Raw genomic sequence first — 24,866 nt, forward strand, 5'->3', positions numbered from 1 at the left:
GGCCGGCCTCACCGCAGGCACCGGGCTCTCCAGCCGCTGCAGAACCACACCGGGGCCGTGCCGACGTGCCCACGAGCCACGCACGGCACCCGCCGCGCTGCCGTGCAACTCGTGCAACCGGTCCTGCACCTCCTGCTCCGGCGGGACGGCGGCACCGCGGCACCGCCGGCGACGTCCCCGTGAGTCAGAGCAGCCTGGCACCGCCGCGCTCGCAGGCGGCCCGAGTTTCTCTCCCCCGACGCTTCCCTGTATCGATTCCCTTTCGCAACGCCGCTGCTCGGCGCGGCCTTTGGATCCCACCAGGAGAGCCCGGCTTTGGGCGGCCGCGACGCTGCTGGCGCGGAAACGCCTTCGGGACGAGGGCAGCGGCGCGGCAAAGTCCTCCGGGACTTGGCTCCGCGCTCTGCTTTCCACCGCCACCCAGCAGGAAGATAAAGTCACGCTTTCCAAAGGTGCCACCGGCCCAGCAAACACCGGCGTGCCCATCCATCGGCCTCCGGGGAGAGATGTCCCCTCCTGTCCCCAGCGGGTCCCCCCCTAGCCTGGGAGAGCCCCAACCCAGTGCCACCGGCTCCGGCACCGCTCGTCCCGGCCGGAGACCTTGTCCCAGATGGATTTCACCAGGCTTCTGCGAAGTCTGCGTGGAAAGAGCTGGGAAAAGGGGTTGGGACAGCGGGTGGAGGAGCACGGCCCTGGCTGGAGCGCTGCCAGCGGCGTTGGAAGCAGCGGGTTTGTACCCAGCCTGGTGTCCCCCCGGAATATAAAGGCAGTGAAACAGAAGCTGTGCGGGAGATAAGGCAGCAGTGCCCGGCAGCTCATATGGAATTACTGCAGTGACCTTGAGCTGGAGGCTGCCAGGTGGGAGAAGGACACCGGGGGCTGGGGACAGGTCCCCATCGCCCGCGTCCCGGCGCAGGGCACTGCGGAGGAGAAGGGGATGGGGAAGGGGGGGGTGGACACAGGGGTGGGGGGCAGGAACGGGGTCAGGGGGGAGCAGGAAGGGCTGGGGGCACCCGGAGGGGGCACGGGCAGAGGGGACAGGGGCTGGGGACACCCGGGGGGGGGTCGCTGGGTCCCCGCTCAGGTGCGGGGCTGGCAGGGCGCAGCGCCCGAAATGGAGGCAGAGCCCCCCGGCGGGCAGCACCGGCGGCTCCAGGGGACCGGCGGGGACCGGCAGGGACCGGGACCCTCCCCCGGTGTGCAGCGGGACCCCGACACCCCCCTGCACCCCCCGGTACCCCCCGGTACCCCCCAACCCCATCCGGGCCCATGGCGGATCCGCATCCCCCCCCCTTGCGCTCTGCACCCCCTGCGGATGCTCGGGGCCGTCCAGAACCTTCCTCCCTCTCTCCCTCCTTCCCTCCTTCCCTTCCTCCCTCTTACCTCGGCCGAGCGGCGGGGCCCCGCCGTGCACGGAGGGGGCCGGCACCGGCACCGGCACCGGGACCGCGCACCGGGGGCCGGGAGCGCGCAGGAGGCGGCCGCAGCCCTCCCGCTGCCTGCTGCGAGCTGCCGGGCAGGCTGGGCAGGTCCCGGCTGCCCGCCTTAACCCCTTCGGGGCCGAGCGAGCCCCGGCCCGGCCCCCTCCAGCCCTTTAACGTGGGTTCTCCCCCCCCCTCCGTGTCCCCAAAATCCTAACTAACGCACCCCCCCCCCCCGGGTTTGGGGGATGCGGCGCCGAGCCCCTGCCCCGCCGCATGCGGGAGGCGGGGATGCTCTAAATGCTCAGTCACTGCCCCTCGCTGGCAGGCTGCCAGCTCGTTTTTTTTTATATATCTATTTTTTTATTTTTTTTTTTTTCCCTCCCCCTTATTTTTAGACAGGAACCGGCCATCCCCAGGCTTGGAAGCGCCTCTGAATGATGCTGACCTCCCTCCCCCCCCCCCCCAGCAATGCAGCTCCCTCTCTGGTACCCAAGGCCGCCGCCGCCACCGCTGCAATTTGAGTTCGGCAAAATTTTTGCCCGGGATCTAAATTTGGAGCGGCTTCTTCCCCTGCTCCGAACAGCTCCCAGAGCCTGGCTCGGGGAGAGAGGGAGGCATCAGATGACATTACAGAATAAGTCATGTCTCTCGATTGCTTCAGTGCCACCCCCACTCTCCCGGCCTCTGCCTTCCATTTTAATCCGTGACAGGCCTTCAAGTAGTACGGATATATATAATCTTTTTTAATATCACTGCCATTTTCCATAACAGAAAGCATCTCCTGGGTGCTGAGGCACTGGGGAGGGGATCGCACCCCCCCGTTGTTTCCCCCACCAGGGAGCGGACCCACCTCACCCCGAGCCCTGCCTCAGGTCGGAGGAGGCATCAGGGCGGCCCTGGGCTTCCAGGGGCTTTGTGGATCTCCTCAGCCCGATTTCCCCGGCAGGCTCAGGCCAGCTGAACACGCACCCAGTCCCACTCCCAGCTGCGGCCTGTGGGAAGAGCACTGCCATGGGGTCAGGCAGGAGAGCAGCCGGCCGGGGCAACCCCAAAGGAAGGCTTCCACCGCCCCGCTCCTGGGGATTTCTCTCTCTCTCTGTTTTCCACAGCTCAGCGGGGGCAGAGGGCCCAGGAAGGCAGCTCGATGCCCTTCAGGCACTGCCTTTTCCTCTCCCTGAGGAGAATGTCCTAAAAGCAGCAGCAGAGCTGTGCACACATAGGGCTTGTTGGGTGGTCTGCACCCTCGTGAAGGAAGTGGTGAACCAGCAAGGCTCTAAAGCTGATTTTTCCCATCTTTGGGGCAAGCTGGCTGCTCACCCAGGCCCCTTCTACAAGTGAGAACCTTCTGGAAACGTGCTGTCACCTTCCACGCACGTTTTCCTGGAAACCCCTTCCCAGCCTAACAGCGGTGGTGTCTCCAGGCCCCGCATCACGTGTTGGTTCTGGTATGCAGCACGCAAGGCCAGGGAGGTCGCTCACCTCAGTTACGTAGCAAAGAGCAGGAATTATTAACACTAATACAAATAGTGCCCACGTTTGGGGGAGGAGGAGCACTCTCCTTGCTAGGACGGGCACGATGGGGCCTGGAGCACGCCCGCGTCCTTCAGTGCGCGGGGCTGACCCGCTCACCAGGGCTGGGGCTCCAAGCACAGAGCCCACAGCTCAGCTCACAGCAGGCCCATAAATAAGGGGTACATGTTTCTAAGGGTGTGTTTGGGAAGCTGGTTCTAACTTCACCCCATTTCCAGTCACGTAACTTGCGCCAATCTGCGTAAAAAATAATAACGGAGCTGGCTCAGAGATACAGCAGCCAGGGCGCAGAATGTTGCACTTGTTGGCCCAGCCCAGCCCTTCCCCTGCTCTGTTTGTACATTGTCCCCAAGGAGGTTCTTGTCCAAGGCTGTAAGAGGCACTGGCAAGATTTATGACAAAAAAGTATAGACTATTCCCAGCACACAAATTTGTTCTCCTTTGCAGAAAATCTTATGCCACCAGCCCCAGGCCTCCAGGCTCCTCCCTTGGAACAGGAAGGAGAAAACAGCATCTGACATCCTTCCATCCTTTAGTATGTGACTAAAGGGACATTTTCTTTTATCTGTTTTCTTACGAGCAAGATTTTCTGGGAGCAGAGGTATATGTGGAGCCTGGTTTCTATAGGCTGGACCAGATGCATGGGCTTTGCCATCTTTCAATGTGAGACTGCCAACTAGAAGCATTCCTGCCTCTGAGACAATCACGTTGTCTCTGTTACGTGCAGACTCCCTCTTGTCTAGAAGACAGATGGCTTGAGCTGTTTGAGTTGGGCATATTCACAAGCTGATAATGATCTCCAGGGAGGCAGGAGCTATTGTCAGAGCCTGTGAGACACACCCCAACTTCAGGCCTTTTTCCTCTCTGATTCTCAAAATGTTGCTGAAATTTTCACTCCAGTAATGCTGAGCAGAGACATTCCCTTTGTGGTTCTGTGCCCGCTACGCCAGAAGAGGCTCCGTCCTTCCACAGAAGCAAAATGCTCCTTCTCACCCTGCTGAGAGAGAGCACCTCAGAACATGAAAGGTCTCACCTGGCCAGCAGAACAAAATAAGCTACAGATTTGCCAGGAGCTGAGGGAAAGAACAGACACATTCTCCAGAGACAGCAAAGGAGTTAAAACAAGAAACAAAAAGAAAACAACTCTGCACAAGGAAGTTATTTGGTACTGCATGTGGCTCTGAGATGCGTGTCGGTGTGGTTTCCCATGTAAAAGAGCACGTGCCTGAGGCACACATGCCTGGTGTAACCGTGCAGCCATGTACAGAATTTGTAACAGTAATGCTTAGCATGGATATGAATCTGCTGTCTAAGAACCTCAAAGGTATCATGAACCTCAATTAATAATCTACATTGATGTCATTTATTTACAGGGCCAAAGCCTTTCTGGGGAATGCTGTCCAGCTGCTTGAGCAGGAAGGCTGCACTTCACCCACGTACGGTGCCAGGTCAAGGGAGACCCTGCTTGCCCTGCCTTGGAAGTCTGCTTCGACCCAACCCCATCAGCAGAGCAAACAACATTAAGAATGGGTATGTTTCCACAAAAAAAAACCACTCCATTCCAGCTGTGAAGCACAAGGAAACCCAGACAGAAAGGGGTGATAAGCAGAGATGCACACGCAGGCTGATAGAGACAGGAAGGGTGGCTCTAACACAAGGCCCAACCCTACTCTCCATATTTATAGCATGAATTTCACTCATTTTAATTCAGGAGCGATTAGTCTTGGAAGTAAGCAAGTAAGAGTTGACTCAGAATGGGGCATGGGTACATTAGGCTGCATAAAGAGAGACTGCATGATCAGCACATAAAGAGTTATGTGTGTAAGAAAAGGCAAGGTGGCACATCCCTCAGAATACTGCATTTTCACTGAGATCCTGAATGCCCCAGAGAAGCCGCTGTCAACAAGTCCTGAGAGGAGACAGGACAAGCAGTCAAGAATATGATCAAAACCAAGATGGATTTTTCTAAGCTACTGTCCAAATCCTTGGGCTCATGAGTACAAGGGACACCCTACTTGTTTTTCAATCTTGCTTGGCTAGCAAGCAAAGACTGACATCCCTCACCCTGACTGGCTCTTTTAAGTTTTTCTTCCTTAGTAGAGATACCAGTGTTTCCTAGTCTTAATGGTTCTGGAGCGTGTGATATCTCTTGCCTTGTCTCTCATTGGCAATTGACCACCTGCAGAAGTAACAATCCCGTCATTACTTCAGAAAGAAGAATCTCCACTGGATCTGTGTAAAAATGGTTATTTATTTAACTCTATGCCTAGTTACAAAGTGCTTCGCTCTCCCACTTTATAGCGCCCTTTTTCTCTAGCTCTTCAAATAAAGAAACCATTTTGCTCACCATTGAATCCAGCAGCCCATAGACCTGCAGCAGAAATTAACAGAAGATGGTTGCAGTAAAAATGGATGATGAAATCTTGATGACACAACTGACAACACAGAGATAGTTTTTCATGCAGGAGCATATAAACGTACAGACATGCACACAGCCACATAAAAGTGGCTGCCTGCTAGCAGATCTTAGCTCTAGTAATAACTTTTCTGGCTATGAAGTGTGTTTAACATTATCCGAGATACAATTAATTCTGCTGATCCCTCAAGAGTCCGCAAGCATGCTAAAGGCATCCCAGATAGAAATCCCGCATGTGGCTATGCAATGCCTGGATTTATGTTAACAGGCTCCAGGCTGGAATAAAGGACATCCTACCTCGTATTTCACACTTACCGTGCCACAGAATTACGGACATATATTTGTCAGTTTTCTGAGTTTAACAAAATGCTTACTGCTCCACCTAAGCTTCAGCACAAGCAAAACAAAGGTAAAAGCTTTGGCCAGACTCACTTCAATGTAAAGCTTTTCCTGGTACGTCCCATACAAAATAGGGTCCACCTGGTCCTGAGGAGGTTCAACAGGGTCTGTAACTACAGCTTCTACAGGTTGTGCTACCTCTTTCACCTTCTGTGATGAAGTGGAAGATTTCAGCTTTTTCTCATCTTTTACTTTTGACTTTCTGCTGTTTGGAAATTCCTATTCAGGGACAGAGGAGGAAAAAAAGGGTGACAGATCAGAACACCTTTCAGATTGTAGCAAGATGCACCCAGCAATCAGCACCTCTTTTGGTGGATTGGAAATCAGCTCAAACTCAGGATATGCAGCCTCAGAATGCACCGCACTGTCACCAGAACCCAGTGCTCAAGTTTTCAGCAGGGATCCCAACACTTACCTCCTTCTCTTTCCCTGCAGTCTTAGTTGTTCTTTTTTTGTCTTCTCTATCCTTACCACCAATTGACCTTCTCTCTTCTCTTCTACTGGTTATTTTGTCTTCTTTTCCTCCTTTTATAGGTTGTTTTACTTCCACTACAAAAGAAAGAATTCCAATTAACCCAAAGCAACATTTTCACATCCAGACAGACAAGCCTGCTGCACCTACGCACTATAAGCATATTATTTTTGCCACGTATTTTGCTCTTTTTAATTCATCTGAGCTGTACTGCACTGAGAAACAATGACCTTGAAGAGTACTTTGTTTAAATGAACAGGTCTCAAACATACATCAGAACAAGCTTATATAAGAGATAAAAATGCGATAGATTTTTTCAGTTAGTCAGTGTGAAAAGCAGGGACAAAATCCAGCTAAATTAAAATGCTTATTCGTTTTTCTCCATGCATGTCCGTGTTTTTAATACCAAACCTCAGATCACAACTATTATCTCACACACTGCTGTTTTTTCTGATGCATTTTCTTATAAAAGCTTTGAGGGGAAACAGCTGACGTTGCTGTTTCAGCTGCAACTCAGCAAGTTTTCTGGATTGCCACCAGTCCATGGAATCTGCCTGCTGTGCTAAAAGCACCATTTACCTGTTTCCTCTGGAAGAACATCTACACAGGTGTCCTTCTCAGGCAAGCCAAGCAGGGATCTCAGCTTCAGAGAGTGACTCACCAGACCATCAATTGTTTCACGCCACAGCTGGAGACTGAGAAAAGTATCAGAAACAGAAGGGAGACAGCACAGCAACTGGGCATTTTGGAGTGGAAAGGTAGGGGCAAGGCCATCTTCTTTTACCCAATGCTCAGGAGCCTTACAGCTAAGAGCTGCTCTGTCCAACTAAACCAATACAATCACACCTAACATCTAAAAATCTGGGCAGAGAGAAGCTACTTTACTTTCCTTGGGTTTGCACGTCAACAGGCTCACATGGACCCATAAATATTACTGGGTAACTAGGTCTCCTGCTCTTCAACATGACACACTGGTAAATCAGCACTGATCTGCTGCGTGTACTGAGAGGAACCCGCACTCCTGTGATTTAGAAGCAGCTAGCAGCTGTTGGTATGTTTACAGTCTGAAAGCTTGAGCAAAGAAAAAAGAAACTGCATGAGGGAGGATACAGTTATCTGAGTAAAAGGGTACAGAAAATTACCCAAAGATTTCATAAACATATCCCAGAATAATCTTGCCAGAAATAACCTTGTGTACTCCCCAAAATTACATGAATATTCTAAACTTATCTCCAGAAAGAAATGGCATTTGGGTCCTAGACAGCTGCTACAATTACTCTATTAAAAAAAGCATTAAAAAAAGACTTCTAGACCTCACATAATTATATGCGATCTGCATCACAACACTTGCAACTGATCTTGTTAAGGCTGTTGATCGTACAAGGCATTTATGAGCTTTGTCTTGCAAAGGTAACACACCAGGTTTGATACAAAAGGTCTGACTGGGTTGGCCTCTCTTCAACACACAGCTCCAGTGCTGCCTTATTGAGCTGGGTCAGTGCTTCTTCTTGCTGCTCCTCCTCCGGGATCAAGTTTATAGCCTGATGTGAGAGAAACAAAACACTTCTCAGTTCTCTTTCCCAATCGTCTGGTCCCTGACCTCAACGGAACACACCACAGATCTCTTCCTGGACACCAGTCTGAAAGGAGGTTGCACTGGGCACTTGCACACCCAGACATGGCTGGAGATTTGGGCACGGAGCACAGGTTACCCAAGATCTGAGAAGCAATCCCAGATCTCCCAGTTAAGATTCACCCACTGTAAGCCCCTCTGCAACTCTACAGGTAGAACAAGTCTAGCACGTTAGAAGGCCTTCTAACAACACAGAACTCCTCTAAGAGCAGAGAAGCAGCAGAAGTTTCCAAGAGAACACTACAGAAAAACTGCTGACAGAATCCAAACCACTCTTGCTTTAATCTAGGGAGGTCTGCATTTTATCCACAGCCTGCCGTGAGTGCCCGCTTAGAGCTCTGATGAATAGGGAGGACTCTCCAAGGAGAAGAGCCCTTGGGGAAGCCACAGGAGGCTTTGGGATTAAGCCTGCCCCCCGCATTCAGTTCTGGGATGACAGAAAGCTAATGGGGGAAGAGCTTAAAATATTTATTACATTGTCTGGTTCTCTTTTCTTTGTCACACAACAGCCCTCAGAGCCTCTCTTGGGAATTTCTTTACAAGAGCACTGAGGGTGTGGTCAGCAGAGCTGATGTGCTTTTCTTTAACACACGTCATAAATCATCTCGAGCTCAGAGAACATTGGAAGCAGACCTTTGGGTGGGCTCATGCTGGGGTACGCCAGGCTATTTGTAAGGAAAATGAAAAGCCCATCGGTTTGTCACAGCGCCAGAGGGAACAAGGGCGACCACCTGCTTAAAGTCCTCGAAGGAAAAGTTCCACGCTGAGGGGCCTGGCTCTTCCTCTTCCACCTGTACTTGACTCAGAGTCACATCGAGTGAGTTCCTCCAATCTGGGATCTCTGTCGCGCTCCACTGAGTGGAGAGAGCCTCCGAGACGCTCTCCTGGAGCTGCACGTCCTCCACGCTGCTCGTCGAGGGCACCTTCTCCTCAGAGGCTGAAGGGACAGTCATGTGCTGTCTCCACAATTCCTGCAGCTGCTTAACCACTCGATGCTGATAATGCAACTTTGATAACAGGGGAAAGGTAAATAGCAAAATGCGTTATGCCTTTCCTCTACAACACTCATTGTTCAAGCCACTATGGCAAGCTATGTCAGCCCCCAGAAAGCCACGGATGCACTAGCCCCACAGGTTTTCTTTCCCTGCTGTTTCACCCGTGTAGCCCATTAAATAGCAAGCCTCACCTTGGGATTCTTCCTGTGGAACAACTCCTCCTCTGTGACATAGGCATCCACAGGAGATGGGGTGCGCTCTGGGGTCCGAATTCGGACAAGAAGTTCCTTCAGAGCCTCTTCGGCTATGGCAGCACCCTCTTGAGCAGCCAGGTCAGACTGAGGCAGCACAACAAGCACAACGTGAGTCCCCACTCCGTGTACAAGTGCACAAGCAAATTCACACCCACACTGGTAACTACATGTATATTTTATACAGTATTACAAGGAAAAGAATAACTGCAAACCCCACCACACCAAGCAATACTTACAGAAGCTTTTCAAATAAGCCCCACAAAAAAATCCCCAACTAAATACACTTTTCTATGCATAGTGTAATTTTCAATTTATACTTTACTTGATATCATACCATATTACACACAATCCTATCCCCGCTAATTAATGAATTTAATTACAATCAGAAAAATCTTCTTTAAAAGGACCAATGTGAACAGTTCAGGTGGCATAATCACATCTTCATTAATAACATTACAATAGACCGCAGAGTTCTTAGATTTTATTTTGCAAACCTGCTTAAATACGTACAGACGTTCTGTAAATAAATAATCATCTCACTCTCAGCCTTAATTGTAGAGCAATGAAAATACCATGTCTTCCACTCCCTCCCTTGTCCTCTATTTGCATATTAAGTTCAAAGCTCACATTTACACAGTTACATGCTTGGTTACCTCCAGTTTCTCTCTGAGGTCAGCCAATTTATCCTCATACACAGCAATTCCCCAAAGGGTCACCTGCAGCAGAGCTCCTGCTAATAACAGGGGATGTGTCCTAAATTCCCAGGACTCGCTGAAAATGCCAGCTCTCTCTGACTTGAAAAGAAAGACAAACTTTCTAGTTTCTCCAGGCAAAATTACACCTGAAATTAGAGAGAAAAATGTGCTGCTCTGTAAGAATCCACCTGATTAACACAGCTCTTTTCCAATGCCCACCGAGTGTCCTCATCTCTTCATAAGACTCTTTCCCTGTAGCTTAGCTGGCTAGCACACCTCATCCAACAATTTTTCTCTCTCCAAATTTACACCAGTTACCATGTTACTGAACTGGTTTTACTTCCATTGCATGCTCCTTTTACAGCAAAGCTCAGTACTCTCTCTGGTAGATCATACCCAGTCCGCCATCAGAAAGTGATTCACTTCTCAGCTTTCCACCCATTTACATTCAGAGCAGGAGCAACCTCCTTTCCTTCAAGTCCCATGAAAAGGATCTGCCTCACACACCTATTTTGGTGTGAGTCAGCTCTGACAGCCAGGGTGGCTTCCTAAGAAGATTCACCCAGGAGGCTTGCTCTGCCATTAGTCAGACTCAGCAGCTCAGATAACACCTGAATACGTACTCTCTGCTCCGTGCACAAAGGTCTCAGAGCTCAGCAGTTCTCATACCTGGTCTGGCATCAAAGTAAAAACACTGCATCCGCTTGGTTTCTCTGGAGGGAATCTGCTGGAGAAGCCTCCTCCAGTTATACCAGACGGCAGCTGTGCCATCGTTGCTCACCGTCAGGAAGCTTTCGGCTTTTTCACCAGCCACGGTCTCAAAAGTGAGACGGGCAGCAATGCCAACTATATGCTGTGAGGAAGAGAGGACAAAGATAACAATTTCTGCTCTGTCTTGCCTGAAGTCACACCACAAATAAGGGGTTGAACATCGGTCGGAGAACTTGTAAGGCAGGTCCAATGAAGTGGCCATTATACAGAGTGCACCTGGGAATCTGAGCATCACGCCACAGACAGAGCCATCACTTCTGCTTCCAGACCTCTCTGGAGCAAACGCAGGGACACTCTGTTATGCTCAGAATAAATCCCCCATTCTCCAGCCTGGGAGTGACACTCATTGTACAGCCGTGACTCGGGAACTCAAGCAAGCTTAGCTCAACGAAACAATAAGAAGTGCACAATTACCCTGCAAGAAGTGATGCAGTTGATCCAACGTGCAGGCTGGCCACAGAAATCTAAAGACGGACCCCATACTGCTTCTGGAACCAGATCATAATAATCCCCTAAGGAGTCACTGCAGAAGGAAACAACAACAAATGTTTCTGTGGAGTGAAATTCACTTTCTGACGTGGGAGAACAAATGGTGGCTTACAAGACCCTGTAAGAAATAAACCCCTACCTAACCCCTACCTAATGCTTTTCCACAGAGCTCTCTCTCATCCCTGCAGATGTGGCAAACAAACTCCAACTAAAGACTTGCCACCACCAAAGAGGACAGGACAGCCAGAACCATAAGGAGAAGAATGGTATCTGCTTAAGGAAGGCTTGAGGGTACGACTGAATAAGGAGAAAGGGGTCCCTCGTTACAGATGAAGAGGGCAGGGGAAAAGAGACAGACCGGCGATGGAAGTGGAAGGCTGCAAAGGGACAACCAAATGGAGATCATTTAGAGCACAGTCTCCACCCTGACTGATATAAGCTGAGGAGCCACACAGAGGCAAGACTGGAGGAAAGGCCTGAGAAAACTTCCCTGACTCTTGCTCCTTAGTCATTAGGCCACACAACTCCTAAATCTGTCGATTTTAACATTGGCACATGCCTCTCACTGTGCCCCTGTGCTCTGGGTAAGAGCAGCTACAGAGATCCCTACAGATGGATGGTGCACACCCCAAATTGTTTATTACTGTCATGAAGTAAAACTTACAGGGTCTCAGAATCTTCAGAACTGGTGGAACATGGAAAAGACTGCATTGAGACAGACGTGAAGGGCTGCCCTTTACCGATCACCTCCAGTCCGTCCAGATCCTGGACATACAGAGAAATGACCAGCCCTCAATTTCTCTTTTACATAGAAAAGTCAAATACTGGGCAAATGTACCAACTGAATCAGGTAAAGTGAAGCAGATACCTCACTCTTAGTCTTAATAGTTTCTAGATGTACCCAACAGATCTGTAAGTTAGACAGGAATTAACTGGTTCTGAGTCTCCTGAGAACCCTAGATGACTGTATTCCTCACCACAAATGCTTCACAGATGGGAAAAGTCTCCTCACATCATTCTCATCCCAAGAGCCATGTTTCATGGCTCTCCTTTCGCTAAAAATCTTGAAGCTACAAAATCTTGAAAATGCTTTTTCAGGTCCAGTCTTTGGCAATTTTATGTTATTCTACAGCATTTCATTAGAGATGAGAGACACAAAGAATTTTCATGCTCCTCTAGTCTTACCGGCTTATAAAAGTCTAGCTCCTCTAGGACAGATTTTAGCTCCTGCCGTCGGCGCTTCAGGAAAAGACTCTTATCCCAGGTTAGACGGAAAGGGATCCTCTTTGGAGGCTTCAGACCTGTGGAAATACCCAAGAGCTCACTATCTACATACCCACATGCCTATGTATTTCACTCATGTCTAGTAGTGTGAGTTTCATTCCAGCAGTGTCCTGGGCGCGTCACAGAAATTACAGCACCACAGCCTTTCATGCAGCAAGCCTACCTCTGGATTACTGCTGGCCTGAGTGACAGTGACGAGCAAGTAGCTCGTGCTACAGCTGCCAAAAGGGACGATGATAATGGGAGCCTCTGCACTAGGAATGCTACAGCCTCTCTGCAAGGCTCCCTTACCCGTTTCCATTCGCACAGTGTGGGGTTTCCCCACGTGAGTGACTGGTGCTGGGTAGCCCCGCTCCCTCTGAGTCAGGGTCAGCATCAGGCCGGTGAGTTCATCTCCGATGCGCTCGGGCTGCCTCCAGAACTCGCTTCCTGTTCGGTAGCCCTAGGGCAGAAAACGAGGCCCCCACCAAGAATTTCAGAGATGCTGAGAAGAGAGCTTCCTGCTATTTTCAGAGGGATTCGAAGCTAAAAGGAAGGTGGTGTCCAACACTGCTTGTGAGGATATTTTAGAAGTCTATAAATTATTCCTTTTCTGCAGGGTAAGCCAGAATTTTTAGCAGGCTGCTGTCAAAGACAAAAGAAGACTTTCTTCTATCTAGTGCTACACACAGGTTGAATGGTACTAAAATAATACAGCACATAAATTAGAATCTTTGAAAGAATTATAAATGTTAAAAAAAGTTACCATAGGGTACTCCCATAATCCTCCTGACGTACCCATACCCCTTTCTCTGTGTAAATTCCTAAAATTCAAACTATCTGATCTTTCTGGCCCTGAAACAACTGTGGCACATCCCCAGTACGATGTCCAGGGCATGTCACTCCTGTAAGAATCACGAAATGGCACAGCCCATGTACAGCAGCTTGTTAGCAAGGAGCCAAGGCACACCACCACTTCTGTCTGGCTGGTACAGATGGCACAGTTCGTGTTTTCATTTTTAAAATCACCGAAAGCTCTGCCTGCATACGACGCTGAAGGACTCAGAGTGAATGACTTTGATAAGTATCTAAAGGCAGAGCTGCACAGATGTTACTCACAGCACCTGTGCCTGAGCTCTTTCACAAGAGCAGAGCCATCAGGATGCAGAACAAGTGGGGCTCTCACCTTTCCAGGAAACAGGGCAGGGAGACTGCGGTCAATGAGGTCACGTTCTTCCTGGATTTGTCTGTAATCCTCTGAGATGCTCATCAACAACTCATTTTCCGGCTTCTGAAGAATTTCTGTAAAGAAGGAATATCAAATGTGCTGTGCTTCTTCTGAGCGTACCCTTTGGTATTGTGGCTAGGTGTAACCCCATATACTGTCTCCTATCAGGTCCCCTGTCCTTCCCCCAGCCAGAACCACCAGCTCACCCCCCCCACAGCACCCAGGGCCCTCTCCAGACCCCGGCACTAGCAGTGTGGGGAGCCTGGAGAACCTGGAGGCAGGCTGTAATGGCAGCAGGACCAGCCCGGGTTGGCTCTGCCCACTGAAGTGTGTGGTGGTGCCACCAAACAGCCCCACGTCCACGCAGAATTTAGAGCTCAGCTCCTCTCACCTCCTAGATACCTCTCCTGCTTTCTCCTGATGGCCATATTACGGTGCCAGTTCTGGAGAGCTCTGTGCTCTGATGGTGGGGCCTGACGAACCTTTTTCTTTCTCTCTCCTCCATGTTCTTCTTTTAAAACTGCTGCAGTAACATCTTTACGAGGAGCTTCAATAAGATCTGCTAGCTGAAGAGAAATGAAACATGAAATTGACTCTTAATGCACACAATGCTAATGCAACAAAAAACGGGACAGCAGAGGAGAAAAGAATTCTTCAGACTGGCAGCACCTTCACCTCATCACTCTGTGAGGAATTAAAACATGGCATTAGGAACACATTCAAAAACAGCGGAGGGATTTAGCTGAGTAACTGGACTCAAGCTCTGGCATTGCTGCATCACCAGCTGTTCCCATGCTGATGCCGTCAGCAGGAGCAGAAATGGAAGAGGAAGCCTCTGTAATTCTTCCCTCTGTGACCTCCGCCTGCACACACGACTTCAAAACCTGCTGGAGCAGTTTCTCTGAAGGCAAGCCCCACAGAGTAGGACAAGGCAGGGAAAACCACACCTCAAGCCTGACCTGTTCTTGATAGGTGCTGAAATAAATCATAAAGTACTTTACACATCACATTCCACCTCTAGAAAAGCGCCGCACAGCAACATTTTCGCAATTTTAAAATCCAACCTGAGTGTTTCCTCTGGCCAAGGCTTCCATCTTGAACTCCTGCAGACTTCCCAAAATGTGGTGAGGGAGAATCTCTTCACAGCCATCACCAAACTGTCCTGGTCCTACAACAGAAACAAACAAGCAAACAAATCAAAACCAACCCCCGAGACAGGTGACTAAAGCTAGGCTTGACAAAACCAAAAATCAAAGGCAAAATGTGGAATTTAACCATACCAGAAAAACTCAGCTGTTCCTCGGGTACCCTTGGGAAGACAGGATATGCCACCAGGAGATGGGCTTTCTTTTTTGTCTCTTTGGGTTGATATTTTCGAATGAGGAATTTCCTCCTAACTGGAATTCTCCCATCGTCACGGGGAAGGTGTGGAGCATGGAGCTTCAAAAATAATCATCACGATGCAATTAGTGACATACTCACTCACCTTCATTCCTTCTGACCCTTCCAGGACACGCAGACAAGTCCTATCGGTGCACGCTGCTCCTCCTCAGAGAGGCACGTTACCTGACTGCGGAGATACCAGTTTAGTTTCTACCTCACTTGACTCCGCATTATAACTGGGACAGGGAAAAGAGTTTTAAATTGCTTTCCCGGTAATTTTCTGCTGTGTCACTCGGTGTCAAATGCTTCCACTCACATAGCTTGACCCGAGTTTTGGAAAGCAAGCGGTGGTAGTTACTAAACAAAATACTCTTCTCATTAGATCAGGAAGTTGGAAATGTAGTTCCAAAAGGGTAGGTGAAAAGATCGCGTTGGGATCAATAACCCTCTACTTTTAGGGACTGAGCCTGATGATCTGACAAGTCATAAAAAGCAGCACAGGCAAGAGGGAATGAGAATTGACCTCTAGCAGTCGGTTTTGGTTTAAATAAATGTACAGGACCCTCTGTTAAACACATACACACACACACAGAGGAAGTTTCAGTGAAAGTAGCTTTTTCTATGAGCAAAAATACATACTTTTTCCAGGTCCTCTAGCTTAATTGCAAGTGCTTGGATGTCATCTCCTCGCAGAACGTATGGAACAGGCTCTGGCTCCTCTGGAATCGTTGAGACAGATTGTTCACATGCCTTTTCCTTCTTGTCTGAAACACAGAAGGGAAGATCTCTCCTTCAGTCTCCCGAAGAAACTTCATCTTCCTCTCAGCCTGCCTCAAACCGTTTTTCCAGCTGAACTGTTCTTTTAAGGTTACGCGGGACAATTAAATTCAGCATCTCTCACGCCTGGAAGATCAAAGTTTAGGAAGCTACAAGGGCCAAAGTTGGTCACTGGGATTCAGCTGGGTCACGCGCTTTGTTCTTGATGACAGCAAATTGATGAGATAAATACTCCGTGCTATCTGCACCGGGAAGAAATCTCAGACAAGTTTCCTTCCCCAGTTCCTAGCACAAGCACACGACTCCAACGCATCGGCCACGAACCAAAACTTCACCTCAGAAAGCCGCCACCCCTCCAGAGCACCCAAACTGCAAAAACCCCTCCAGACCCCGGCACGGAAACTGCTCAGAGAGACCCCAGGGCAGGAATCAGCCGCAGGCAATGTTGGGTTGGTTTTGTATCTCGTTTTATTTTTGACCTGTAAGTCCTTCCAGCACCTCCTTTACCCACAGATACACACAGAGGAGCCTCTCGGATTAAAAAAGGCGAAAGGAAAGGGGACAAAAAGGGGAAGGCGCCACCTGAGGCCTGCTCCCCCCCGTGCACTCGGGACGCGCAGGGCCCGCAGCACCCCAGCACCCCCACCCCCCCGGCTCCAGCCCCCTGCGCCCCCCGGGGCCGTGCCCGTACCCGTGGGGGTCCCGGCCCGCGGCTCCTTTCGGCCCTGCCCCGCGGCCGATCCCCGCCTCCGCGCCCCGCGGCCCTGCGCCTGCATCCCCCGGGGCCGCGCCGCGTCGCCATGGCAACGGCACCACCGAGAGGAGCCCCCGCGGCGCCCCCTGGCGGCCACCGGGATCGGACCTCCAAGGGGGGGGGCCCGGCCTCGTCCCCCCGCTGCCTCAGGGCTCGGAGCCGCGGGGGGCTCCGCGTTTTGTCCCCCCCTCAGCCTCCAGGCGTTGTTCTCAGTCAGCCTCCGGGCGTTGTGTCCCCGTAGCCTCCACGTTTTGTCCTCCAGCAGCTGCTGGGCGTTGTTCTCCTCATGGCTTTGTCCCCTGCCAGCCTCCGTGCCTCATCCCCCCGCAGCCTCCATGTCCCCTCCGTGCCTTGTCCTCCCTCAGCCTCCTGCCCTCGTCCCCCCGCAGCCTGAGGCTTTGTCCCTCAGTGGGCTCCAGGCTTTGTCCCCAAGCCTCTGCGCTTTGTCCTCCACGAGCCTAAGGGCCTTGCTCCCTGCCAGCCTCCGTGCCATGTCCTCCATGAGGCGCCGTGCCTTGTTCCCCCACAGCCTCCGTGCCTTGTCCTCCAGCAGCCTCTGTGCCTTGTCCTCCATGAGCCTCAGGACCTTGTCCCCCAGCAGCCTCCTGTCCTTGTCCTCCACGACCTTCTGTGCCTCGTCCCCCGGTGCCAGCCGTGCGCTGCAGCTGGCAGAGCAGCGCTGGCAGCAGCGAGTCCAGCACCGCCAGCCCCTGGGGCGTGCAGCGCAGACCCCTGGGGGACAGCAGTGGCTGAGCCCCAGCCCCACGCAGGGACCCCCCCGGCCCCATGCAATGACCCCCCCATCCCAGTGCCCCCAGTACTCACCGGCCGTCCAGGAGCAGCCAGCCCTGCTGCTGCAGCGCCATCGCCTCCCCCGGCCCCCCGAACACAGCCCGCAGGGGCAGCTGAGGGGAGAAGCGCCCCCAGCGCTGCAGGGGGTCGTTAGCGGAGGCTCGTTAGCAGGGATCCCCCCCACACACACTCTGTTGGTGCCTCACCTGCTGCGTGATGCCCTCGTCCGTGCGCAGCCCCAGGGCGAGCAGCTCCTCCAGCCTGCGGGCACAGCGGGGTGTTAGGGCCGGGAGGGCCGGGGTGGGGGGCACACACGGGGGACACCCCCATACTCACTGCTCCAAGGAGCTCAGCGCCACCCGCCTCCGGGTGCCGTGCCCGTGGCTCTGCACCTCCCTCATCCAGGCGTCGGGATCTGGGGTCTGGACGCGGGCCTCCCGCTGGCGGCTGCCCTCACCCCACGGCACGAACCTCCCGTGCGCCCCTGCAAGGGCACGTGGGGGAGAAGGGGGTGCAGGGGGTGCACAGCCCTGTGCCCCCCCCCCCTGCCCTGCTGCCACCCTTCCCTGGGGGCTTACCCGGCCCCACGCCGACGTACTGCTCGGCCCGCCAGTAGGACAGGTTGTGGGTGCTGAGGGCGCCCTGCGGGACAGCGGTGCGGTGGGTGAAGAGGGGCAGAGCCCGCTGTGGGGGCATAAAAAGGGGCTGGAGGGGGGGCCTCACCTTCCTCGCAAAATTGGAGACCTCGTACTGGCGGAAGCCGGCGGCCGCCAGCATGGCCCGGGCGGTGTGGTACATATCGGCCAGGAGGTCCTGGGGGGGCGCGGGCAGAGCCCCCCGCCGCACCTGCGCCTCCAGCGCCGTGCCCCGCTCCAGCGTCAGCTGGTAGAGGGCCAGGTGGTCGTCACACAGCCCCAGCGCCGCCTCCAAGCTCCGTGCCCAGGCCTCCCGGCTCTGCCCCGGCAGCCCGAAGAGGAGGTCAATGGAGGTGCGGCCGGGGAAGAGCCCCCGCACCGCCTCCACCGCCGCCCGCGCCTCGTCTACGGTGTGCTCCCGGCCCAGCAGCCGCAGCTCGGCAGCGTCCAGCGACTGTGGAAGGAGCACGATGGCAGCGGGGCTGTGTGGGGCCATGAGGGGATAAGGGGGGACAGGAGGGGACAGGGGGGCCCCTCTCACCTGCACGCCAACCGAGAGGCGGTTGACGCCGGCCGCCTTGAAGCCAGCGAGGCGCACGGGGCTGGCGGAGCTGGGGTTGGCCTCCAGTGTCACCTCAGCTCCAGCGGGGAGGTGGGCGGCCTCCGCAGCAGCCTCCAGCACGGCGGCGATGGTGTGGGGGCTGGCCAGGCTGGGGGTGCCCCCGCCGAAGAAGACGGAGGTGACGCTGTGGGAACAGTGGGGAGGCTTCAGGCGGCTGTAGATGGGCCACCGGGACCCCCACCCGGAGACCCCGAGCTGGGCACCCACCTCTGCACCCGGCCAAGGCGGAGCAGGGTCCGTGCCTCGCGCACCAGGCAGGCACGCACGGCCGCCTCGTCCACCGCCGGCACCACGTACTTGTTGAAGCTGCAGTAGGAGCAGTGCTTGCGGCAGTAGGGCCACTGCGGGCACAGGGCGAGCATGGGGGGGGCGGCCTGGACCCACCCTGGGCACCCACCCAGTGCTGCCCCCCCAGCTGCCCCCAGACTCATGGCACGCACACTGTGGGTGCCCCCGTTGGATGCACGTCGCAGAGACCCCCACAGCACCCCCACACGTGGCAGGGGGACCCCCATGAGCAAGCCCACCAGGTCCCACCTGCAGCCCCCCCTCCTTGTGCACCCCCGAGGTCCCACGAGCAGCCCCCCCTTAGGCGTGCAAGCCTCCAGGTGAAACGTGAAGCCCCCCCAAGTGTGCACCCCCCGCTTCCCACGTGCAACTCCCCAAATCGCCCTTGTGCGCACCCCCAGGGTCCCCTGTGTGCGCCCCCCGCTTCCCAAGTGTGCCCCCCATGGTCCCCACGTGCAAAGAGCCCCGCGCGCCCCCCTTGTTCCCAGGTGCCCTTCCCTTGTTCCCGTGTCCCCCCCCCCCGTTCCCAGGTCCCCCCCCGGTCTCTCACATGCACGTAGAGCGCGGCTGTCACGGCTCCCCCCGGAGCCCCCGGTTCCGGGCCCGGCCCCTTTCCGGGAGCCGAGGCCCCCCCCGGGTCGCCCCCCCGGGGCCGCCCCGCAGCGAGCGCGGCCGCGGCCGGGCGCCAGCCCCGCAGCGCCATGGGGCAGCGGCACCGCTCCGGGACCGCCCCCGGGCCAGCCCCGGAAAACCGGGGGGGTGCTAGGAGGCAGCAGGGAGCCGCGTTTTGCCCGGTGCTGGTGGGAATTTGCTCGGGGAGCTTCATTTCCCCGGTTCTGAGCCCAATTCGGAGTCGCTCCCCGGCTTGAAGCCGGATTCGGAGTCACTCCGGTGTGTTGCAGGGAGCGATTCGCAGTCAGAGCGCCCGCACAGCTTCCATCCTCAGCCTCCTGCCCCACTCGGGAGGAGAAAGCTCCTGGGCAGGGTGCGGGGGGCAGCACCCCGAGGTGCACCCACAGCTGGGGGCTGGGTGCCCCGAGGTTGGGTGCGAGGATGCGGCCGCGCTGGGGACCAGGGCGATGGGGAGCGGGGAGCACGGAGCTGGGTGCCTGCAGCACCCTAGCAGGCAGCTTTGGGGCTGGTGTCTGCCCCATCCGGCCCCGCAATCCCACAGCTGCTCCCCGCTGTGTTCCCAGAGGAGGAGGAAGGGGGTTGACGGGGTGAGGTGTTGCGTTTTCTCCATTTTGCTATTAATAGAGATGAAAAACGCCCGTGACAAAGGGGAGTTTCGCAAAGGCCACGGCCGCAGATTCCCGTTCCCAGCCCGGGAGCGGGTGTCTCAGCGGCACTGCTGACGCAACCCTCGCCGTGCTGGGAAGAGTCCCCGCTGCTGCTGGGGGTTTCCGAGCTCAGCGCCGGTGCTATAAGACGGGCACGAGCTGTGCCCAAGCCCAGGAGCTTGTGCACGAGCCCAGGCACTGAGGTTATGCTGCGAGCTGCGGCCGGCGGCCCTTTTCCTCCGGTGAGTATTGGCGGCCGGAGAGCTGCGCTGGGAGAGCAGCTGCCTTGAAAGCCTCTGAGGTGGCTGCAAGACAGGGAAAATGCTCAGGGCAGGGCTCAGGGCTTGTGCTCGCAGAGGGTGCTGCTGCTGGGAGCGGGGATGGGGGTGCTGGGGGTCTGCACCCCCCGTGCTGGCTGTGACCGGCGCTCGACGCGTCTCTTTGCAGGTCTCCTACCCACACAAGCCAGCGTTGATTCGTAATTCTGCTCTTATCAGCAAAGCCCAGGGATCCCAGACTCGGGTGAGTACATGGGGCGCTCCTGGGGACCAGGGGCTGTGCGGAGGGTGAAGGTGTCAAACAGGCACAGGAGAGAGGCCTCTCGTTGAGAGCCGGCCTGTTAACGGGGCCCAGTGCTAACATTCTCCCCCACTTTTCTTTTCAGAAAGCAGGCACCAACCAAGGTCTTTTTGTCCGATTGGTCTGCTTCCATGGGTAGAACCCACAGCCCAGCTTGGAGAGCCGAGACAGAGACCTCGCTGCCACCACACGTCTCTCCCCGCGCACCGTTTCTCGTCACCCTGCAGGGAGAATGGCAGCCTGGAAGGCGAGGAGGCTCGGTCGCTCATCGTCTTTGGGAAGGAAACAGGGGGGAGGCAGGAAAGGAGGCCGGTGAGAGTTGGCAGCGATGGTATCTGCGTCCCAGCTGGGGTGGGACACTTACGGCGGGACGGAGAGGAGCTGCGCTCTTCCACGTCTCGCCTGGGTGTGTCATGGTTGGGAGGAACCAAATAACTCCCGTAAAAACGCTGTCCCGGGTATTCTCTGCTTTGCACTACTGAAGGGACAGGAAGTTTGGTATTTCTGTAAAATGCTTTCTGTCTGTCTCGTCCAAAACAATAAAAACATGCAACACCGAATCGATGTTGGAGAAGTTTTATTTGTGGGTCACAAGGCCCCCGCGAGGCCTGGGAACAGGGCTAGCTCTTCCAGCCAGCTGCAGGGAGCTGCTTCCTATGCAAAACCTCTCTCTCTAAAGCCCCTGCCCTTAATTTCAAGTTTATCAGGTGTGTCATTTCACCAGGCAATGTTACATGACCCACGAATCTCAATAGCACCCAAGCAGAGAAGGTACTCACTGTGTGAGGCTGTTGTGACTTAAAATATCAGTAAAGATATCTTACTGACATCTGTTCAGGCCTACGAAGTCCTCTGAAATGGCTGTAGCCAAGCTGCTCGAAGAGACACAAGGTTTTAGAACCTTCACAAGGTCTCACAGTAACAGGACAGGGTTCCAGAAATAAGCATCCCTTCCTCACACCGCAGTATTTCTTTTGGCAGAGAAACAAACCTAACTGGGAAAAAGAGGCTCTCTGTTTTGTTAACATGGGAGTGCCACCAGGCTGACGGCAGGGAGAGAAGCCCTCCAGCGCTGGTCCTGAGGCACAGGTGAAAAGCAGACAGAAAGCTGGCTGAAGCAAGACTGATTTATCCTTTTTTTTTAAAAAAAATAAAAAATCTGCCTTCCTGAGCTCAGAGCTGAAGGTGCTTCTCCATCTGCTCTCTCAACTTGTATTTCTGAACCTGCAAGAAAGCGGAGGTGGAGAGGCTCAGCCAGCGCAGGAGGCCATGGCTTCCTCTCTGCTGCAGCCCAACTCTTACCTTGCCCGAGACGGTGAGCGGGTACTGACTGACAAACACGACGTGCCGGGGGATCTTGAAATGGGAGATCTGGAGAGAGAAAGCCAGCAGCTACACAACCACCAGGAACGGCGCGTGCAGCCCGTGCACTGCTGTAACAGCTGCTGTGCAGTGGCCAGCCTGGATCACCGGCTGCTCCCAAACACTGCAGATCGTTTGCAAAACCATTTGCAAATCCCCAGCTGCTGCTGGGTGTGAAGATCTGGCAGGGAACGGAACAACTGGGCATGCAGGAGCGCAAGACTGACCTTCCCCTTGCAGAAAGCTTTAATGTCTTCCACGGTGCAGCTCTGCCCGGCTCTCACTCGGATGCAGGCACAGATCTCTTCTCCCATCACCGAATCCTTCACGCCAACCACCTGGGTGGGACAGAAGGATGTGAGAACCCTGCAGACATCCCTGTCCTCCCACCTCTGCTGGGCCCACGAGCCCTCACCACACCATGGGATGCCCGGGCAGGGGCTGGGTGGCTGTACGTCGGGCGGTTTGGGCTGCTAGAAATCCCAGCAGAGCTTTCTGCGTGCCTTCAAAGCCTCCCGGAAGCATTTCCTTGCCGTTTGGAGGAGGAAATGTGTCACAGCAGGCACCCAGACGCCAGCACCTTCAGAGTGATAGGAACCAGGGCTGAGTCAGACCCGTAGCAGGGGCCCCGTCATCTCTCTTTGCGCTGCCGTTTCCCCAAATGCGAATATGGGGCAATGGGTTTTATGACCAACAAGGAGAGTTGGGAGGCTGCTTCAGCCGCCTGCTTTGGGATCTCCAGAAGAAATGGCAGGCGAGGGATGAAGTAGAACGAAGGGATTTTTTGGAACCCTTCTAATGGCAGCGTTCAGCCCACTGCTGCCTGTGACACCGGCACATCACATCTCTCCATGCAGGGCTTGGGCTTCCCAAGCTCCATCTCTGAATTTTGCTCATGGTATTTCACCAGAGTCCTACTGTCATCCCCTGCCTGGAACCAGGATCTCAAAATCCTAGAGACACGTCAGTCCTTTTGAGTCCAGAGCGGTGACATAAGGCCCTAGAAACTACATAAACAGGGCTGGTTTGCAACCCATCTGCACGGGGCCTGTTCCAGGGAGAGATGCTAGCCTGGCACAAGCACAACACTTACTAAATAACTGGTTTATTTATGGGGAAACTTGTCTGGCACAAAACCTGGAGGAAAACAATCCCAGCAGATTGGGAGCAGCTGCTCAACGTTGCAAATCATTTCTGTCTTGTGAACGGATAAAACTGAGTCTAACTCCTCGTCTCCAGGGACTCGTTGGAGGAGTCTTTTTTTGATTTAGGAGCTCAGAGTAATTAATTTTCAGTAAAAACTGTCCTCTCAGTCTGCTTTCCAAGTAAGAATTTCAGAGGGCGTTATGAAAGCGGACAGGCAGCTTAAAAACCGAAGAATGGCAGTCGTTGCTCCGCAGATGTGAAGCTGTTGCACAAGGAGTTTGCCTGAACTCGTGTGCCCCGCACCACGGAGAGGAAAGACCCAGAAGCTCTGCCTGCCCCTTCCTGTCTGCCAGACAGCATCACGCTAAAGGAGAAGCTGAGAGCAGAGGAAGCAGGCTCAGGCATCTTTGCGCACAGATTTCCCACCGCATAAACCACTGCTGCTCCCCCAGTCCCGCTCCCTCTCGCTCACCTGCACCTCCTCCACCTTGGGGTGGGTGTGGAGGAACTGCTCGAGTTCTGCTGGGTAGATGTTCTCTCCGCCCCGAATAATCATGTCCTTGCAGCGGCCGATAATCCTGCAGTAGCCGTGCTCGTCCAGGCAGGCGATGTCCCTGCAATGACACCGCAGTCCTCACCCTACCCCAGAGAGGTGGAACAATGACTGGGACGCCCAGCCAGCCTGCTGTGGGGGCCAGGTCTGATTATTTGGAGGGTAAAGGGTGAGAAGCCACCTGAACACGTGGAATAAACTCCTGCAGAGCTCAGAGAGCTCCTGCTACAACCTCCAGTCATTGGCAGCGTCTCCACAAACACCCGGGCTCACGGGGAGGACACTCCCGCTGCTGCCGTCTTCGTCCCTGCTGCACAAACCCCTTCCCCTCTTGGAGGGAGCACCACCACACAAAGCGTGTCCCAGCCTCCAGGAGCAGCTTGCACCGAGGTGCTGGAAGCTCTTCTGAAGTTTCACGGAGAGGGACCGACAGATCAAAGCCCTAAATCTGCTCAGGTTCCCCCTCTTTGGAAGTCCCTGCCAAACCCTTCGCGTGCGCCTCGATCCCCATCCAGTGCCACCCTGCAGGACGGCCTCAGAAGGGCAGGTTTTCTTGCAGACTCACCCCGTTTTGTACCACTTGTCATCGGAGACCACTTCTCTCGTTCTGTCGGGGTCGTCCCAGTACCCCAGCATGACGCAGTAGCCACGGATCTGAAGCTCCCCAGCGGTGTTCAGAGGCAGGGGCTTCCCTGTTTCTGGATCCTCGATTTTTGCCTACAGAAGGGGAAGAGAAGCAGGGCCCTCGGGGTGCTGAGCCAGGCGTTGCAGCAGGCACCCCAACGCCAGCACTGGGGCTGCTGCAGACGGAGGACCTGGAGCAGGCGGGGAGGGCCCTGTTCACCTCTGTGTGGGGCATGATGTACCCCACCGTCGCTGTTCTTCTGTCAAAGCTGTCATCGGGGAACCCCATGAAGGTGACTGGGCTGTTCTCTGTGGTCCCGTAGGCAACCTGCAAAGAGGAGAAAAGAAGCATGCCTCAAGGGGAAAGGGGGCAGCGCAGCTCCAGGCTTGGGAAAGACGAAGCCAGTGACGACCACACGGGAGGTGTGGGTGGATGGGAAGAGGACATTTTCATATGTCCAGTTACTTGGAGGCTGGCAGAGCCTGCCCTCCTCTTTTTTAA

At 54.3% G+C, this 24,866-nt stretch overlaps 3 protein-coding genes and 2 long non-coding RNA genes across 11 annotated transcripts in view; 2 read left to right on the plus strand and 3 right to left on the minus strand.

Annotated features, from left to right (window-relative positions):
• Nucleotides 1-3: 3 nt before the first annotated feature.
• Nucleotides 4-6,621, plus strand: LOC137841698 (uncharacterized). Its single transcript, XR_011088699.1, has 3 exons — nt 4-729; nt 4,328-4,484; nt 6,304-6,621. It is a non-coding gene; the product is annotated as an uncharacterized lncRNA (long non-coding RNA).
• MYCBPAP (MYCBP associated protein) lies at nt 4,480-16,546 on the minus strand. 5 transcript variants are annotated; one of them, XM_068654868.1, is made up of 20 exons: nt 16,421-16,546; nt 15,592-15,716; nt 14,850-15,009; nt 14,634-14,737; nt 13,961-14,135; nt 13,528-13,643; nt 12,654-12,804; nt 12,264-12,379; nt 11,743-11,843; nt 11,004-11,112; nt 10,488-10,671; nt 9,777-9,964; nt 9,061-9,207; nt 8,603-8,881; nt 7,661-7,782; nt 6,821-6,936; nt 6,185-6,318; nt 5,803-5,988; nt 5,302-5,325; nt 4,480-4,863 (listed from the first exon to the last, which is right to left on the minus strand). In XM_068654868.1, the coding sequence occupies exons 1-20, from the start codon at nt 16,503-16,505 to the stop codon at nt 4,819-4,821; spliced, it is 2,667 nt and encodes an 888-aa protein (XP_068510969.1). In that variant the 5' UTR covers nt 16,506-16,546; the 3' UTR covers nt 4,480-4,818. The 5 variants fall into 5 exon arrangements, 3 of the variants coding, with proteins under 3 accessions (XP_068510969.1, XP_068510968.1, XP_068510967.1); XM_068654867.1 differs by lacking the exon at nt 4,480-4,863 and having other exon boundaries at nt 5,186-5,325; nt 8,606-8,881; XM_068654866.1 differs by lacking the exon at nt 4,480-4,863 and having other exon boundaries at nt 5,186-5,325.
• RSAD1 (radical S-adenosyl methionine domain containing 1) lies at nt 16,180-19,556 on the minus strand. Its single transcript, XM_068654881.1, has 9 exons — nt 19,371-19,556; nt 18,740-18,873; nt 18,452-18,656; nt 17,999-18,364; nt 17,854-17,917; nt 17,612-17,759; nt 17,482-17,536; nt 17,309-17,412; nt 16,180-17,215 (listed from the first exon to the last, which is right to left on the minus strand). The coding sequence occupies exons 1-9, from the start codon at nt 19,521-19,523 to the stop codon at nt 16,942-16,944; spliced, it is 1,503 nt and encodes a 500-aa protein (XP_068510982.1). The 5' UTR covers nt 19,524-19,556; the 3' UTR covers nt 16,180-16,941.
• Nucleotides 19,557-19,595: 39 nt separating this feature from the next.
• LOC137841697 (uncharacterized) lies at nt 19,596-21,239 on the plus strand. Of its 2 annotated transcripts, XR_011088698.1 has the most exons (4): nt 19,596-19,711; nt 20,078-20,342; nt 20,548-20,622; nt 20,765-21,239. It is a non-coding gene; the product is annotated as an uncharacterized lncRNA (long non-coding RNA). The 2 variants fall into 2 exon arrangements; XR_011088697.1 differs by lacking the exon at nt 19,596-19,711 and having other exon boundaries at nt 19,973-20,342.
• A 594-nt stretch (nt 21,240-21,833) lies between these two features.
• ACSF2 (acyl-CoA synthetase family member 2) overlaps nt 21,834-24,866 on the minus strand; it is a 39,158-nt gene continuing 36,125 nt past the window's right edge. For both annotated transcript variants that reach the window (XM_068654876.1, XM_068654875.1), the window contains exons 11-16: nt 24,585-24,692; nt 24,306-24,457; nt 23,660-23,801; nt 22,269-22,379; nt 21,982-22,050; nt 21,834-21,903 (exon numbers count right to left, since the gene is read on the minus strand). In XM_068654876.1, the coding sequence (XP_068510977.1) occupies nt 21,853-21,903; nt 21,982-22,050; nt 22,269-22,379; nt 23,660-23,801; nt 24,306-24,457; nt 24,585-24,692 (633 nt within the window). In that variant the 3' untranslated portion in view covers nt 21,834-21,852. The remainder of the gene's footprint in view (nt 21,904-21,981; nt 22,051-22,268; nt 22,380-23,659; nt 23,802-24,305; nt 24,458-24,584; nt 24,693-24,866) is intronic.

The sequence above is a fragment of the Anas acuta genome, chromosome 18 (genome assembly GCF_963932015.1).
Source record: "Anas acuta chromosome 18, bAnaAcu1.1, whole genome shotgun sequence".
Classification (NCBI taxonomy): domain Eukaryota; kingdom Metazoa; phylum Chordata; class Aves; order Anseriformes; family Anatidae; genus Anas; species Anas acuta.

Coding starts and splice junctions, on each gene's coding strand:
- MYCBPAP (XM_068654866.1), bottom strand. CDS start 16,505: ATGCAGGCGCAGGGCCGCGGGGCGCGGAGGCGGGGATCGGCCGCGGGG. Junction 8,882..9,060: donor TCCACAGGAAGAATCCCAAG/GTGAGGCTTGCT, acceptor CTGTTATCAAAG/TTGCATTATCAGCATCGAGT. Junction 5,989..6,184: donor CTGCAGGGAAAGAGAAGGAG/GTAAGTGTTGGG, acceptor GTCCCTGAATAG/GAATTTCCAAACAGCAGAAA.
- RSAD1 (XM_068654881.1), bottom strand. CDS start 19,523: ATGGCGCTGCGGGGCTGGCGCCCGGCCGCGGCCGCGCTCGCTGCGGGG. Junction 17,760..17,853: donor GTACGTCGGCGTGGGGCCGG/GTAAGCCCCCAG, acceptor GTGCCCTTGCAG/GGGCGCACGGGAGGTTCGTG. Junction 17,216..17,308: donor TGGCTGCTCCTGGACGGCCG/GTGAGTACTGGG, acceptor GCTGTCCCCCAG/GGGTCTGCGCTGCACGCCCC.